The sequence below is a fragment of the Leptodactylus fuscus genome, chromosome 8 (assembly GCF_031893055.1).
Source record: "Leptodactylus fuscus isolate aLepFus1 chromosome 8, aLepFus1.hap2, whole genome shotgun sequence".
Taxonomy (NCBI): Eukaryota; Metazoa; Chordata; class Amphibia; order Anura; family Leptodactylidae; genus Leptodactylus; species Leptodactylus fuscus.
The window spans coordinates 87,708,636-87,726,088 of NC_134272.1; the positions used below are offsets into that span (position 1 = coordinate 87,708,636).

A 17,453-nucleotide genomic window follows, 5' to 3' on the forward strand; every position below is an offset into this window, starting at 1 on the left:
GTTTATTAAATCTAAAGTTTTAAAATATATATATTGTTGGTTTACTTTGTAAACTTTTTTTTTTTTATTGTACTTTTTCCCTGTCCCTGTTGCTCAGTCTCCTGGTTGCCATTGCAGGTGGGGGGGGGGCCCACCGCGCTACCGCGCCACGTGTGAACGAGCCCTAAAGCACTCAAAACAGTCACGGTTCCCTTAATGTACCACCATAACCAGCACCACCCTGGGGATCCCCAACACCCAACAGACCGGGGGACACACAACAAATACATTACATGTCATCAAAAACTGAAGTAGCTGCTCATTATTGTTCACCAGAGATGGCTACATGTGATATAATATTGTATAATTATTCATTTCAATCAATTCTGAATTTCATTTTGATTTGTTTTTGCTTGGAAATATAAATCTGGAATCAGTTTTACAGATACACTCAGCTGATATATAACAATACAATAAAAACAATAAAAGTACTTTGTTTGTTTTATTTTTTTAACCTCCTTTTTATTTTAATGTAATGTGAACAACATTTATTGTGTTATTTCATTTTAATTTAACCCTTTCATTTTATTGCAAACATTTTTTCATCGGCTTTAACTGTGAAAGTTAACTATTAAATAAATGTCTCTGATCACACTCATTACAATCAAATCCTATCCTACTATTAAGGGTTTGGATGTTTGGGGGGTTGGATGTTTGTATGTTTGTTCCTCAATCAGGGCAAAACGGCCGCATGGATTTGGCTGGAATGTTACACACACATACATTGGGTCCCGGTTTGAAACATAGGCTACATAGTAGCCCCCTGCACGCCCGCACTTTGCCGCTGCTAACGAAAATTTGCCAGTCGGGCTACACTCAAGGACCTAAGATGACGTCATCCCAGATCTTTGAGCCGTTCCTCGATTGGCTGGGCCGACTGTGTGGGCGGAGCTATCAGCCGAACTGCGATCCGAACACAATGGCGTCTTGGCACACATTTGGCTTTGCAGCACACAGGCAGACTTCGCTAATAGCCGGCCGACACACGTGCAGGACTGGATCGCACATGCCGACTTAGCTTGCGGCCATGCAAGCACACGCTTGGCCAAGGACTGCACATGGGTGTCGGCCGGCTATTAGCGAAGTCTGCCTGTGTGCTGCAAAGCCAAACGTGTGCCGAGACGCCATTGTGTTCGGCTCGCAGTCCGGCTGATAGCTCCGCCCACACAGGTGGCCCAGCCAATCGAGGAACGGGACCAGGTGCTGCTCAGCCTGGGTTGTGTCTGGTTGTGCTGCATGGCATAGGCTGTGATGTAGCAGTGCCAACATGCAATGTAGGGGTAGGTTTGTTGAGCGGTTTGGTGGTGGTGTGGGGGTTGGGGGGTGCTGGGGGGAGTTTGGGGGGGGGTTGTTTGGCTGGCCTCCAAGGGAGGGGCAACCGGCGGGGACCAGTGCCGCAGAGAGGTGGGGGAGCACGCAAGTGGGCGGGGCGGCTGCAGTTGCACCACAAGGGAAGGAGGGGCATGGGCGCGAGCAGGCGTGCGGGAGAAAAAGCGGCATGGGCGCGGGAGCGCGTGCCAAGGGAAAAGGGCAAGATGCGCGGGGTTAGGGGTTAGAGCCCAGGTAGGGGGGCGGTGGAAAGTAGTAAATAGGGAGGGGACCCAATGGTGTAAGGAGTGCGGAGGATCATAGCCACCATGAGTTCGCTACATAAATGCGGCTCAGCGCCCCAACCAACCCGCAGACGAAGTCGCGGGCACATGTTAGTAAAAAATAAAGTAAAAAATAAAAATATTCATTTTATTTTTAAATATTTTTTTATAACATTTAAACACAATTTATTATGTCATGTATATTTAATGTAGCTATTCATTTAATTTTATTGAAAAGAATCTACAAATTTGTAAATTTTTAATAAATTTCACAAATCGCCAACATAACAATAAGATAAAAAAAATTCAAATATTCACTTTTTTTAATCTATTTTTTATTTTATTTTAATGAATTTTAAACCAAATGTATTGTATTCGCTAATTTTAATGTAACTTATTTAATTGTAAAAATTTTCATTTGGTTTCACTTGGAAATGTAAAATAAATAAATTTGGAATAAGTTTCACTGACCACATCCATAATAGTAAAATGGCACTAAAATTTTTTTTTAAAAAAATAAGAACAAAAAATCATGATAAAAATTTCCAATAACAATACTTAGCTATGTTTGATGGGGGAAAAGATTCCCATTGTGTGAATGGAGTTGTAGAGCAAATGAGCGGCCATGTCTTCTTTTACTTATATGGTACCAACATGGCAGTGACACAAATACAATATTTCTTCATTCACACAATGGACTCAGGTATGTTCTTGTTCAAGTGTTGGAACCCTAGGGATCAAACGATAATTTCCTATCCTCTACCCCTTTAAATGGAGTCTGTTACCTGAACTCAACATAGCAACCCAACCCCGCAGATAGATAGGTTAAGGTCACCTGATTCGAACGCTAACCTATCTATCTTCGGGGTTGGGTGGATCTTCTGTATTCGGTTGATAGACTCCTTCTAAGAAAGTGAAGTCCAATGAAATGCTACTACAGTCTTTGACCATCGCACATCGACAAGCCTTTCTATGCTCTTACTCACCATCCACTTGAACTTGGAAGGTCCGTGAGTCGGTGGCGACATTGCACACGTATTGTCCGGCGTGCTCCGGCTGTGCACATAGAAGGCTTAGCGTGCACTTCTCTCCTTCATCATCCATAGTCAGATTTCCATCTGGCGTCACTTCTGTCCCATTCTTAAACCAGCGAATAACATCCGGAGCACGAGACAGTTCACATTGTATGGTCAGGGGGTCCCCCTCGGTGACGTGTAGGACAGGAGCCGAGCAGCCGCTGCTTATGAACTTGGCCGGAGGTTCTGCAGAATAGGAATAAAAACACCAAAAAGGAGAAGGAAAAATAAATGTGTATTCAGAGAAAATAAGGGGTTAAAAGATCAGTGCAATTGGGGTTCCCAAGCTTTTATGGGGTTGTCATTCAGCCGATTTCCTAGCAGATACCATAGTGCACTGTTTCCAACACTATTGGTCATGACCTTGGGGGACACGTAAACCTCTCTGGGAGGGGGTTGCAAGACAAGTTGACAAACGTCTTCTTTGGATTTTGCAGGGAGGTGATTGTGTCGGCAGTAATGTGGGTGCAGCAAAGCTGAGAAGGTGGGAGGAAAGTGGAGGCAGCAGAGCTGAGTTTGTGGTGGGAATATAGATGTAGCAGGAATGACAGTGTGGGGGAAATTTGGATGTATAAGAGCTGAGCATGTGCAGGCACCGAAAGACAGCAGAGCTAAATGTATGGAGGCAGCATGGAGCAAACATGAAAGTAGCACCATGGTTGTCCTGGGTGGACGGAGAGGTAGCAGAGCTGTATGTGCAGGAAAGAAAACATATGGCCAGCAATATCGTGTGTGTGCAGGAGAAAACATAGTGGGTGGTGTACAGCTAACTGTGGATATGGAGTACAACAGAATTGTGTATAGGAAATGTGGAGGTAGCAGAGCTGTGTGCGTGACAAGTATGTGCGAAGAAAGAATGAAGAGAACTGAAGCAGCAGGCAATTGAACAGTGGCCGAATATAGCTGACTATTCTGTGTTCAATCAAGACTAAGTATGTGTGTGTATATATATATATATATATATATATATATATATATATATGGCTATGGAGCAGAACAGGTCACGTATAGCTGTGCCATTAACTACAGATATCGGAGATCCTTCCTACCAACCACGGTCAGGCTGTATAATCAACATCAGGCTAAGCGAAGATCACTCCGCACAGAGAACTAAGTGATCCTGAGTCCGTCTTTTCCTTCTTAGTTGCTATGGCTCCTAGTATCTTTTCTATCTGCTATGAGCTTGTATGTGTTTTCTGTATTGTAATATATTACTGTATTATCCAGGCTGCTGTAACACTGAATCTCCCCATGGTGGGACTATTAAAGGATTATCTTATCTATCTTATCTACTGGGAAGAGAACTGCCAAGTCAGGCTGCATGAAGACAATGGCCTATAACTTTACAAGGTGGATAAGGAGTAGGGTGGGAGTTGTAGTCATCGAGATACAATTGGAATCTCCTTACCAGATATCTTGACATCGAATGTGATGGAGTCGCTGTCCGTGTCACAGATATATTCCCCAGAGTCATCCACATTGGCTCCAGACAGGATCAAGCAGCGACGCGTTCCCTCTGAGAGCACCCGCAGATTCTCATCTTCGTCGACTTCCAGTCCATCTTTGAACCAACGGACTTTTCCATTGCTACGTGACACCTCCAGCGCCAGCTCCACCCTCTGCCCTACAATATACTCCAGGTCTTGAGAATGGACTTCTGGGAACACAATCTTAGTGGGAGGCTCTAGAGGGGCACAAATAGTCACAATAATAAGGACTGGGAATGGAAAGTGGAGGAAAACACAAAATAGGCATCTAAAGTCAACTATAACATTAAACTGGTCCACAGGTCTCGTAGTTACACGATCACGGAGTCACATTCAGACAAGAATCGTGGAGTTATGATGATCATGGAGCAGGGCATGGCTTGAAGTTGGACTTTGACAATATTGAAAGAGGGTGCAATTTGTTAAGATAGAAAGAAGGTGGAGTTTGACAATATGGAGAACAACATTAAGTGATAATATGGAAAGAGGGTGGAATTTGTCATGGTGCAAAAAAGCTGGTGCTTGTCAAAATGGTAAAAGAGTTGGACTTTGACAATATTGAAGGAGGGTGCAATTTGTCAGTTTTAAAAGAGGGTGGAGTTTGACAATATAGAAAAATACTGGAGTTTATCAGTTTGGAAAAAGGGTCAAATAAGTGGTTTAAGTAGTGATTATATAGAAAGATGGAAAGATGGAAAAAATTTCAGGAGGATGGAGTGGTGCAGGGAAGAGGAGCAACATGGTGGCTCAGTGCTTAGCAATTCAGCCTTGCAGCACTGGAGTCCTGGGTTTGAATCCTGCCAAAGACAATATCTGCAAGGAGTTTGTATGTTCTCCCCGTGTTTGTGTGGATTTCCTCACATACTCCCAAAGACATACTGATAGGGGAAAATGTACATTATGGGGCTCACAATCTACATTAAAAATAAAATAGTGGAGCATGCTGCTATACGAGGTGCAAGTGGTCAATCCTATATAAGAGTTGGTGTCATTATGGGACTTTGGGAAGCCATAGGAAGATGGTATCAGGTGGAAATGCTACAGTCTTTTATGTTATCATGTAGGTGGTGTTATGTTATTACATGGGCCCCTGATATGATGCAAAAAAGTAAGGGGTCAGCCAAAGATTTGGGACAGCACATACATTCATTTAGTAAGATATTTTAGGTTTTGTGCTCCATCCTATGGTAAAGTGTTGGGATAAGACGACACTCCATGATCCCATATTCTCTCCTACCTGTCACTAATACACTGTAGAATACCGCATCATCTCCTGCATCACACACATATTCTCCCGAATCTTGGGCCTCTGCCGAGTGTATAACCAGTCTGCGTATTCGGCCATCGGACTCCACCTTGATATTGTCGCTCTCCTCCACCTCGACCCCATCCTTGTACCAGCGCACACGCGCATTCTCTCTAGACACTTCACAACTTAGCACCATTGGCTCCCCATTCACACAGGCCATCTCTGTGTCTTCACGCGTATTCACAAACTTCACCGGTGGTTCTAAAAAAAACAACAGCAAAAAGTTACCAAAAATATAATTGACCTTGTCAGGCACTGATAACATATCGAGATGAGATGACAATGTATGACCATTGATTGCACATTTGTAGACCTGACTCAAAAAGATTTACCCTTGTGGGACGAGTTGTGACAAGTAATAGTGAACGCTCGGTGAGAATTGGGTGGATTTCACAGATTTCCATCGAATTTGTTGTATTTAGTACAAACAGCAAATTTTGTGAATCGCGCATTGTGGCGGGAAATCAGATTGGGGCAAACCGGAGTCCTAATGTCAATGCTTTACATAGTACAACCACCATAAATAGAATGGTTGATATACCATGTCGGTGATGTAGACCATAAAACATACAGGGTGCACATACTTTTATAGGGCAAAACCGTCTCTGCTTACCGATAACTTTTACATAATAACAGATGGAGTCGTCTCCAGCCTCACAGACATACTCTCCTGAGTGCTGAGTTTGGGCAGATGAAATCATAAGTCCACGATGCTTCCTGTCCGATTCCAGCTTTATGTCCTCCAGATCTACTACCTCATGTCCATCCTTGTACCATCGTACAGAGGCGTTCTCTCTAGAAACCTCACAACTCAGCTCCACCGTCTCCCCAGTCAGATACATCATCTCTGTGTCAACGCTGGTGTTCACCAGCTTCACTGGAGGTTCTGGAAAACAGGACAGTAATAGATCATCACCACTGAGCTAACTAGGAATGGTTCTTCAAGGAGGAGCCTCCAACCTCCAGCTATAGGTTATAGAACCACTGAGCTAACTAGGAATGGTTCTTCAAGGAGGAGCCTCCAACCTCCAGCTAGAGGTTATAGAACCACTGAGCTAACTAGGAATGGTTCTTCAAGGAGCAACCTCCAACCTCCAGCTAGAGGTTATAGAACCACTGAGCTAACTAGGAATGGTTCTTCAAGGAGCAACCTCCAGCTAGAGGTTATAGAACCACTGAGATAACTAGGAATGGTTCTTCAAGGAGGAGCCTCCAACCTCCAGCTAGAGGTTATAGAACCACTGAGCTAACTAGGAATGGTTCTTCAAGGAGCAACCTCCAGCTAGAGGTTATAGAACCACTGAGCTAACTAGGAATAGTTCTTCAAGGAGGAGCCTCCAACCTCCAGCTAGAGGTTATAGAACCACTGAGATAACTAGGAATGGTTCTTCAAGGAGCAACCTCCAGCTAGAGGTAAGAGAACCACTGAGCTAACTAGGAATGGTTCTTCAAGGAGCAACCTCCAGCTAGAGGTAAGAGAACCACTGAGCTAACTAGGAATGGTTCTTCAAGGAGAAACCTCCAGCTAGAGGTTATAGAACCACTGAGCTAACTAGGAATGGTTCTTCAAGGAGCAACCTCCAGCTAGAGGTTATAGAACCACTGAAATAACTAGGAATGGTTCTTCAAGGAGCAACCTCCAACCTCCAGCTAGAGGTTATAGAACCACTGAAATAACTAGGAATGGTTCTTCAATGAGGAGCCTCCAACCTCCAGCTAGAGGTTATAGAACCACTGAGCTAACTAGGAATGGTTCTTTAAGGAGCAACCTCCAACCTCCAGCTAGAGGTTATAGAACCACTGAGCTAACTAGGAATGGTTCTTTAAGGAGCAACCTCCAACCTCCAGCTAGAGGTTATAGAACCACTGAGCTAACTAGGAATGGTTCTTCAAGGAGGAGCCTCCAATCTCCAGCTAGAGGTTAGAGAACCACCGCCTATGATATGACACAACTGTAAACACTAAGAGTAAACATCATGCAGAAAACCTCTACTCATGAATGTCTTATTAGACCAGTGGAGATATGGAGGAGATTCAGGAGACCACTGACCTGATACAAGAACGTTATAGAAGACACAGTCATCCTTGGCATCACAGACAAACTCTCCAGAGTCTTGCACTTGGGCCTTATGGATGATGAGTCTACGATGCTTTCCATCAGACTCCAAAACAAGGCCCTCACTTTCTTCTACCTCCACACCATCTTTGTACCAACATACTTTGGCATTCTCTCTAGACACTTCACAGCTCAGTATTACTTGCTCTCCAGTTAGACTCTTGTGCTGCGCATTATCACTTGTGTTCACGATTTTCACTGGAGGATCTGAAAGGAACAAGACAAAAACAAGTTTATAGGTTCTGGGTCCAGAATAACAAATACTTGGGTGCTACATGTTCTAGAGCCCCAAGTGTCATTGAGAATGGTCTCAACATTTGGGGCAACTGTGCATGATGACAGTCACATAAGGGATAATTTAGCCTGGTTGTCCCCAGAACAAATGTGCTGGAGGTGCAACCATAAAAAGATGATATACTTATGAAGGCCTCTGACCTGTCACTGTCACATTGTAGAATACTGAGTCATCCACTGCATCACACACAAACTCTCCCGAATCTTGTGGCTGTGCACAGAGGATGACCAGACGCCGATGTCTCCCATCAGACTCCAACCGAATCCTTTCACTCTCTTCTATTCTCTCTCCATCTTTGTACCAGCGGACTGGGGCATTCTCCCGGGACACCTCGCAACTCAACACCAGCTCTTCTCCACTAAGACATCTCTCATCAGTGTCGTCATCTACATTCAGGATCTTCACGGGGGGCTCTGAAAAAAAATAAATACAATTAGATTTCACTAATAAAGTCATTGCCGTTGCCTATTGGTATGGAATCGGTTTGGACTCCTACGATGAGATGAGGTTGGCACATGACAACATTGGTTCTTGATGTTACTGAGTGAGGAACCAGGATGAAGTTGCCATTGAGGTAGAGTTTTGGCACTACAATGGGAATGCGACTAACACAGTACTGCTTTGTCTCCTACTGGTCATACAAGACATATAATATCATGTGAGAGCCAGGACATGACGTCACGTGACAACCGTAATATCACAACTTTTATGGACCAAGAGATTTCTAAGTTTTTGATTCCAGGCAGTGTTTGTCGTCCTGGCAGTTGTGGGTCTCCGCACCATCGACCATGAAATTGTATGTCAAAAATTACAAACAAATAAGTTGGATGATGTCACTGACCTGTCACAGTCACCGTGTAGAAGACCGAGTCATCTCCAGTGTCACAGACAAACTCCCCTGAGTCCTCCGGTTTGGTACGTGTAATGATCAACCTGCGATGTCTTCCATCGGTCTCCACTCGGATGTCCTCACTCTCTTCCACCTCGACCCCATCTCGGTACCAGTGCACATGGGCGTTCTCCCTGGACACCTCACAACTCAGCACCACGGGTTCTCCACTCACACATTTATGTTCCGTATCATCATCTGTGTTTATGATCTTCACTGGAGGATCTAGAAATAGAAAGAAGAGAACCATGAGCTTAGTCAGATGTGTAAGACATCTCAGAGGCCCTAGAATGTGGTTTCCCATTCCAAAACATGTGATATTACTTGTGGGTAAAGTATGGCAATTAATGTGGTTAGCTGTGCAGCTTGCACCTCCATGCGACTTTAACCTTGAATGGTTTTTTTTTGGATTGTTTGGTTTCAATAACAGGATGAAAAAATTGCAGATCCCTGATAACACAATACTTATATGTCTATCCCAAACTGACCTGTTATAGTCACATTAAAGATGGCGGTGTCATCAATGACATCACAGACAAATTCTCCAGAGTCCGCTGTCTGTACTGAAATAATAATCAACCGGTGGTGACATCCATCCGCCTCCAGTATGATGTTCTCACTTTCTTGCAATTCCTCATCATCCTTATACCAATAGACCTCTGCGTTTTCTCGTGACACCTCACAGCTCAGCTCCAGGCGCTCTCCACTGAGCAACTCCTTGGGATCGTTCTTGTTTAATATCTTGACAGGCGGGTCTATAGAGAAAAAAAAAAGATACAGAATAGCAGGGGTTAAATATTAATCTGTCTATGACACAAAAACAAGATTAATTTAGGTCATGTTTGCAGATAGGACAATGTAAATTAGGACAGGGTGATATACTGGTTCTGGTGACAGTAACCTATCTATCTGCAGGACTGGGGTGATATACTGGGTCTGGTGACAGTAACCTATCTATCTGCAGGGCTGGGGTGATATGCTGGTACTGGTGACAGTAACCTATCTATCTGCAGGACTGGGGTGATATGCTGGTTCTGGTGACACTAACCTATCTATCTGCAGGGCTGGGGTGATATTTTGGTACTGGTGACAGTAACCTATCTATCTGCAGGGCTGTGGTGATATTTTGGTTCTGGTGACAGTAACCTATCTATCTGCAGGGCTGTGGTGATATGCTGGTTCTGGTGACAGTAACCTATCTATCTGCAGGGCTGTGGTGATATTTTGGTTCTGGTGACAGTAACCTATCTATCTGCAGGGCTGGGGTGATATGCTGGATCTGGTGACAGTAACCTATCTATCTGCAGGGCTGGGGTGATATGCTGGTTCTGGTGACACTAACCTATCTATCTGCAGGGCTGTGGTGATATGCTGGATCTGGTGACAGTAACCTATCTATCTGCAGGGCTGGGGTGATATGCTGGTTCTGGTGACACTAACCTATCTATCTGCAGGACTGGGGTGATATGCTGGTACTGGTGACAGTAACCTATCTATCTGCAGGACTGGGGTGATATGCTGGTTCTGGTGACACTAACCTATCTATCTGCAGGGCTGGGGTGATATGCTGGTTCTGGTGGCAGTAACCTATCTATCTGCAGGGCTGGGGTGATATGCTGGTTCTGGTGACAGTAACCTATCTATCTGCAGGGCTGGGGTGATATGCTGGTTCTGGTGACACTAACCTATCTATCTGCAGGGCTGGGGTGATATGCTGGTTCTGGTGGCAGTAACCTATCTATCTGCAGGGCTGGGGTGATATGCTGGATCTGGTGACAGTAACCTATCTATCTGCAGGGCTGGGGTGATATGCTGGTTCTGGTGACACTAACCTATCTATCTGCAGGACTGGGGTGATATGCTGGTTCTGGTGACACTAACCTATCTATCTGCAGGGCTGGGGTGATATGCTGGTACTGGTGACAGTAACCTATCTATCTGCAGGGCTGGGGTGATATGCTGGTTCTGGTGACAGTAACCTATCTATCTGCAGGACTGGGGTGATATGCTGGTTCTGGTGACAGTAACCTATCTATCTGCAGGGCTGGGGTGATATGCTGGTTCTGGTGACAGTAACCTATCTATCTGCAGGGCTGGGGTGATATGCTGGGTCTGGTGACAGTAACCTATCTATCTGCAGGGCTGGGGCGATATGCTGGGTCTGGTGACACTAACCTATCTATCTGCAGGGCTGGGGTGATATGCTGGGTCTGGTGACAGTAACCTATCTATCTGCAGGACTGGGGTGATATGCTGGTTCTGGTGACACTAACCTATCTATCTGCAGGACTGGGGTGATATGCTGGGTCTGGTGACACTAACCTATCTATCTGCAGGGGTGGGGTCAATAGCTATATACAATCTACTAATAGTAAGATGTTACTAACCTTTCACAAATACATTGTAGAATATAGAGTCATCTCTGGCATCGCACATGAACTCTCCCGAATCTTGGGGTTGGGCAGACAGGATGATCAGTCTACGGTGACAACCGTCCACCTCTATGACAATATTGTCACTTTCCTCCAGCTCTTCACCATCTTTGTACCAGTGCACCACAGCGTTCTCTCTTGACACTTCACAGCTCAGCACTACGCGTTCTCCACTCACGTGGCGGTGTTCTGCATCGTCATCGGTGTTGACAATCTTTGCCGGAGGATCTTATAAGAAAAAGAACCCTGGTCAACGCCTTGAGTGATTTTTGTGCTGCAAAATGGCCTGTCTCTGCTTTTGATCTTCTGGGGTGGGGCTTAGAGAAAATGGGTGGGGCTAACGAACGTGGGATGTCTTATTTCAAAGGAGAAATATTGCAGGTTAAGGGTATTAGATTTTGGGTGAAGACTAGTTGATCTGGGGTTTTATGCTGATTGCCCCTTGGGTTACATAAGGAAGGCTTAGGTTTTGCTTTTTTTTCTACATCCTTAAAATTTTCCTCACGTTCCGGTTCCAGCCTAGAACTTTCCATCACACAATGTATACTAAGATAAAATCCTTTCCCAGAACTCTCTGTACTCTGCCTCCCAAATAACGCGGCGTTCTTCTATTATTCTGTCACATTATTATGTTGGAGAACACATTTGCGGAGATAATCTCCATCTCTAAGCCGCAGGACGCAGACGGCAGAGGGAGAGGAAGGAGTGATGTGACTTTGAGATGTCTTCCCGTCTGTAGAGGGTCACTGACTTATACACTGGATTCTGCCATCGTTGACACTTTCGCGGCTGCTGCCTGACACTGTGCTGACACATTCACATTCTTATCTTTTATCATAAAAAGTTCTTTGAATTCTGAAGCGACCGACTATAAAGGGGCGAAAATCCCCGGCGGGTAAAAAAAATAAAAGATATCGGAAACTGAATAATAAAATAGGAAGAGAGTTTAGAGATATAATGACTCCAGAGGATAGTCTGAAACTGTATAAGGAGCTGCAGACCTGAAGACCATCGTATCTCCATGTGTTGTGATGTCAAAGGAAACGCAACGCTACAAGCAAAGCTAAGTCCCTAATGAAACAGTATAGACCAGCCCCTCCCCCCGCCCCAACCATCGTGGAGTAGGGGAGTTAGTGGTTACCATACAGGCGCTCGTCCCCAACACCCACAAGGGTCAATTGTCTCTACGGGGACTCGCTATATTAAAATGAGCAGTAGTATAGTCAGGGCCCGGGGCCCACCGAGGGATTCCCCGGTGCCCCAGTGGGCCAGTCCGACCCTGACGGGGTAATTTAGGGAGGAAACTCACACAAATACAGAAAGAACATACAAACTCCATGCAAGACTTCCATCCCAGAACTACACTACATCTCCCCATATGAGTCAGCGGACTACTCCATGCAGCAAAATTCCCTATATTTTGGCACCCACACAGTATACTGCTTTACTCTCCCCAATACAGTATAAGGCTCCCTTTATGGGCCCCCACACAGTAGGATGACCCCCTTTTTGTGCACCCACATAGTATAATGTTCCCTTAAGGGGATCTCACACAGTACGATGACCCTTTTTTCAGCAGTCGCATAGTATATTGCCCCCTTTACTGGCCCCAACACATTATAATGCTCCCTTTATGGGCCCCCACACAGTATAATGACCCCTTTTTGGACACCCACACAGTACAATGTTCCCTTTATGGGCTCCAACATAGTATATTAACCCCTTTTTTTAGGCAATCACATAGTATATTTCCCCCTTTACTGTCCCCAACATAGTATAATGACCCCTATTTTTTGATAGCCACATAGTAAATTTCCCCCTTTACTGTCCCCAACACAGTATAATACCCTCTTTATGGGCTCCCGCACAGTATCTTGCCTCCTTTACTGTCCCCAACAGTATAATGCTCCCTTTATGCCCTCCAAATAAAATAATGTTCCCTTTACTGGTTCCACATTGTATAATTCCCCCAATTTTTATCAATCTATTTTACTTTCTAGAACAGGCTCTAAAGTTCTCCTCGACAGCGTTCTAAGAGATGCCAGGGAGAATCCATCCCAAAGACACTGGTTTATATCACCTAGAACATTGGTTCTTGTGTTATATGAAAGCTGAGTTCTAATATGCCACCAAGACTGCAATGCAATTCACTGGAGAAAGTGTCTTTTTGTAGAAGGTGGGGCAGTGCGGTGTCAGGTGGGGCGGTGTGGTGTCACTCACTTACCTGCCACAGTCACATGGTAAAATATGGAGTCCTGCCCAGCGTCACATACAAACTCCCCAGAGTCTTCTGGTCTTGCAGCAGATATAATTAACCTCCGCTCCCTTCCATGTGACTCCATTTTGATGTTGCTGCTCTCCAGAACCTCCATACCATCTTTGTACCAATGCACGGGGGCGTTCTCTCTGGAGACCTCACAGCTCAGTACCACGCTCTCTCCACTCGTAGACTTGTGCTCCACATCATCACTAGTGTTCACTATTTTCACAGGGGGTTCTAAGAGAGACAAGTAATACCAAGGTGAGGAGTTAAAATTGGGGAGGGGGGTCTCTGATTCGACACTGAATCAATTATGCAGGGAACAGCTTCCCTCTTTCTCTCTCTCTCTCGCTGGAGGACTCGGCAATTACATGGACAGTCTATTGGTTACAGGGGTAATCATGTAATACCTCACTTCTCCTGTGGAGGCACTGCAGGGAATCTCAATACCTCCTACAGGATTTTCTGGCTAAACACTATTTAATCTTCACGCACCAGGAACATTTCCAAATATATTTTTCCGAATATTTTGTTATAATGTAAATTTTTTTCAGAATTTTGTATATTTTTTTTGCTAGTTTAATACGAATATAGAATAAAATGATTATTGTTCTAAATATTTGTGTACATGGTTTGGGGGTTTTCTTTATAGCCAAGTTTGTCACAGATCCTTATGGGATTTGCTTTTCCTTCGCCCCAACCCAATGGGTAAGTCAGATCCTAGGGACTGATCTGTGAAAAAATGTCCTATTAAGAGCATGTCCTATTAAATTCCCTACAGCGCCACCACAGGAGGATTAAAGCATTACACAGTGTCCACTAATATCAATATGTTGTCTGTGTAATGCAGGAGAGGACAAGTCCTCCGAAGTGAGACACTTTTTGCAACCCGTCTTCGCCATGGCCAAGATACGAACATTCTGAGAATTTGGTAAGGAAACTTTCTCGTTCTTCTGAGCTACAACACATTGGTTATTTTCACAATTGTTTTTTCATGTCCGACCCCTAAATCACATCATGGAAAATTTCCACTTGTTTTGTCCCCGCAGTGATGACGTAGAAATTCCAGCCTTCAGATAACGGGTTAATGGGGGTAACTTGAGCCGGATCCACTTGTCTTATCCAGCACCCTCTCCACTTCTCTCCTTTGTTGTACCCATCTTAATACCCAATCGTCCGCCCATTTGTATCAGCCGCTATTTATATCTCTGGTCTCCGGCCAAACCCATAGACATTGGAATTAGTTCATTGTTACAGGAAGACAAAGGTGCGAGCGCTCTGGAGCTTGTCACTGACCTGTCACTGTCACATTGTAGAAGACTGAATCATCTCCAGCATCGCAGACAAACTCCCCCGAGTCCTCTGGTTTGGCACATGGAAGAATCAATCTGCGATGTCTACCGTGTGATTCCAGCCTGATGTTCTCAGCCTGCTCCACCTCTACCCCATCATGGAACCAGCGCACATGGGCGTTCTCCCTGGACACCTCACAGCTCAGCACCAGAGGGTCTCCGATCACACATATATGTTCTGTGTCATCACTTGTGTTTAGGATCTTTACTGGGGGATCTGTAGGGAGTAGAATATACGGAGGTATATGGATAGATAGATAGATAGATAGATAGATAGATAGATAGATAGGAGATAGATAGATAGATAGATAGATAGATAGAAGATAGATAGATAGATAGATAGATAGATAGATGATAGATAGATAGATAGATAGATAGATAGATAGGAGATAGATAGATAGATAGATAGATAGATAGATAGATAGATAGATAGATAGGAGATAGATAGATAGGAGATAGATAGATAGATAGATAGATAGATAGATAGATAGATGATAGATAGATAGGTAGATAGATAGAAGATAGATAGATAGATAGATAGATAGATAGATAGGAGATAGATAGATAGATAGATAGATAGATAGATAGGAGATAGATAGATAGATAGATAGATAGATAGATAGATAGGAGATAGATAGATAGATAGATAGATAGATAGATGATAGATAGATAGGTAGATAGATAGAAGATAGATAGATAGATAGATAGATAGATAGGAGATAGATAGATAGATAGATAGATAGATAGATAGATAGATAGGAGATAGATAGATAGATAGATAGGAGATAGATAGATAGATAGATAGATAGATAGATAGGAGATAGATAGATAGATAGATAGGAGACAGATAGATAGATAGATAGATAGATAGATAGATAGATGATAGATAGATAGATAGATAGATAGGAGATAGATAGATAGATAGATAGATAGATAGATAGATAGATAGATAGGAGATAGATAGATAGATAGATAGATAGATAGATAGATAGGAGACAGATAGATAGATAGATAGATAGATAGATAGATAGATAATAGATAGATAGATAGACAGGAGATAGATAGATAGATAGATAGATAGATAGATAGATAGATAGATAGGAGATAGATAGATAGATAGATAGATAGATAGATAGATAGGAGATAGATAGATAGATAGATAGACAGGAGATAGATAGATAGATAGATAGATAGATAGATAGATAGATAGGAGACAGATAGATAGATAGATAGGAGATAGATAGATAGGAGACAGATAGATAGATAGATAGATAGATAGATGATAGATAGATAGATAGATAGATAGATGATAGATAGATAGATAGATAGGAGATAGATAGATAGATAGATAGATAGATAGATAGATAGGAGATAGATAGATAGATAGATAGATAGATAGGAGACAGATAGATAGATAGATAGATAGATAGATGATAGATAGATAGATAGATAGATAGATAGATAGATAGATAGATAGGAGATAGATAGATAGATAGATAGATAGATAGGAGACAGATAGATAGATAGATAGATAGATGATAGATAGATAGATAGATAGATAGATAGGAGATAGATAGATAGATAGATAGATAGGAGATAGATAGATAGATAGGAGATAGATAGATAGATAGATAGATAGGAGACAGATAGATAGATAGATAGATAGATAAATAGATGATAGATAGATAGATAGATAGATAGATAGATAGATAGATAGGAGATAGATAGATAGATAGATAGATAGATAGATAGATAGGAGATAGATAGATAGATAGATAGATAGATAGATGACAGATAGATAGATAGATAGATAGATAGGAGATAGATAGATAGATAGATAGGAGATAGATAGATAGATAGATAGATAGATAGATAGATAGATAGATAGATAGATAGCAAAAAGTATTGCACATTGGTGAACATAAACATCTATCTATGAAGAAACAAATTGACTATCTAATACTCTGGAGTTGCACTCACTATTGTGCTGGTTAGGTTGCAAAATAATGAGTGCAGCTCTGGAGTATAATACAGGATAAGTAATGTAATGTATGTACACAGTGACTGTACCAGCAGAATAGTGAGCGCAGCTCTGGAGTATAATACAGGATAAGTAATGTAATGTATGTACACAGTGACTGTACCAGCAGAATAGTGAGTGCAGCTCTGCAGTATAATACAGGATAAGTAATGTAATGTATGTACACAGTGACTGCACCAGCAGAATAGTGAGCGCAGCTCTAGAGTATAATACAGGATAAGTAATATATGTAGACAGTGACTGTACCAGCAGAATAGTGAGTGCAGCTCTGGAGTATAATACAGGATAAGTAATGTAATGTATGTAGACAGTGACTGTACCAGCAGAATAGTGAGCGCAGCTCTGGAGTATAATACAGGATAAGTAATGTAATGTATGTACGTGACTGTACCAGCAGAATAGTGAGCGCAGCTCTGGAGTATAATACAGGATAAGTAATGTAAGTACACAGTGACTGCACCAGCAGAATAGTGAGCGCAGCTCTGGAGTATAATACAGGATAAGTAATGTAATGTATGTACACAGTGACTGTACCAGCAGAATAGTGAGCGCAGCTCTGGAGTAT

General features: G+C 43.0%; 1 protein-coding gene across 2 annotated transcripts in view; it reads right to left on the reverse strand.

The window, feature by feature from the left end:
* The window catches only part of OBSL1 (obscurin like cytoskeletal adaptor 1), a 38,181-nt gene that overhangs the window by 11,530 nt on the left and 9,198 nt on the right, over positions 1-17,453 (reverse strand). For both annotated transcript variants that reach the window (XM_075284566.1, XM_075284567.1), the window contains exons 7-17: positions 14,792-15,064; positions 13,460-13,732; positions 11,191-11,463; positions 9,292-9,558; positions 8,756-9,028; positions 8,055-8,327; positions 7,554-7,826; positions 6,117-6,389; positions 5,432-5,704; positions 4,116-4,391; positions 2,618-2,893 (exon numbers count right to left, since the gene is read on the reverse strand). In XM_075284566.1, the coding sequence (XP_075140667.1) occupies positions 2,618-2,893; positions 4,116-4,391; positions 5,432-5,704; positions 6,117-6,389; positions 7,554-7,826; positions 8,055-8,327; positions 8,756-9,028; positions 9,292-9,558; positions 11,191-11,463; positions 13,460-13,732; positions 14,792-15,064 (3,003 nt within the window). The remainder of the gene's footprint in view (positions 1-2,617; positions 2,894-4,115; positions 4,392-5,431; positions 5,705-6,116; positions 6,390-7,553; positions 7,827-8,054; positions 8,328-8,755; positions 9,029-9,291; positions 9,559-11,190; positions 11,464-13,459; positions 13,733-14,791; positions 15,065-17,453) is intronic.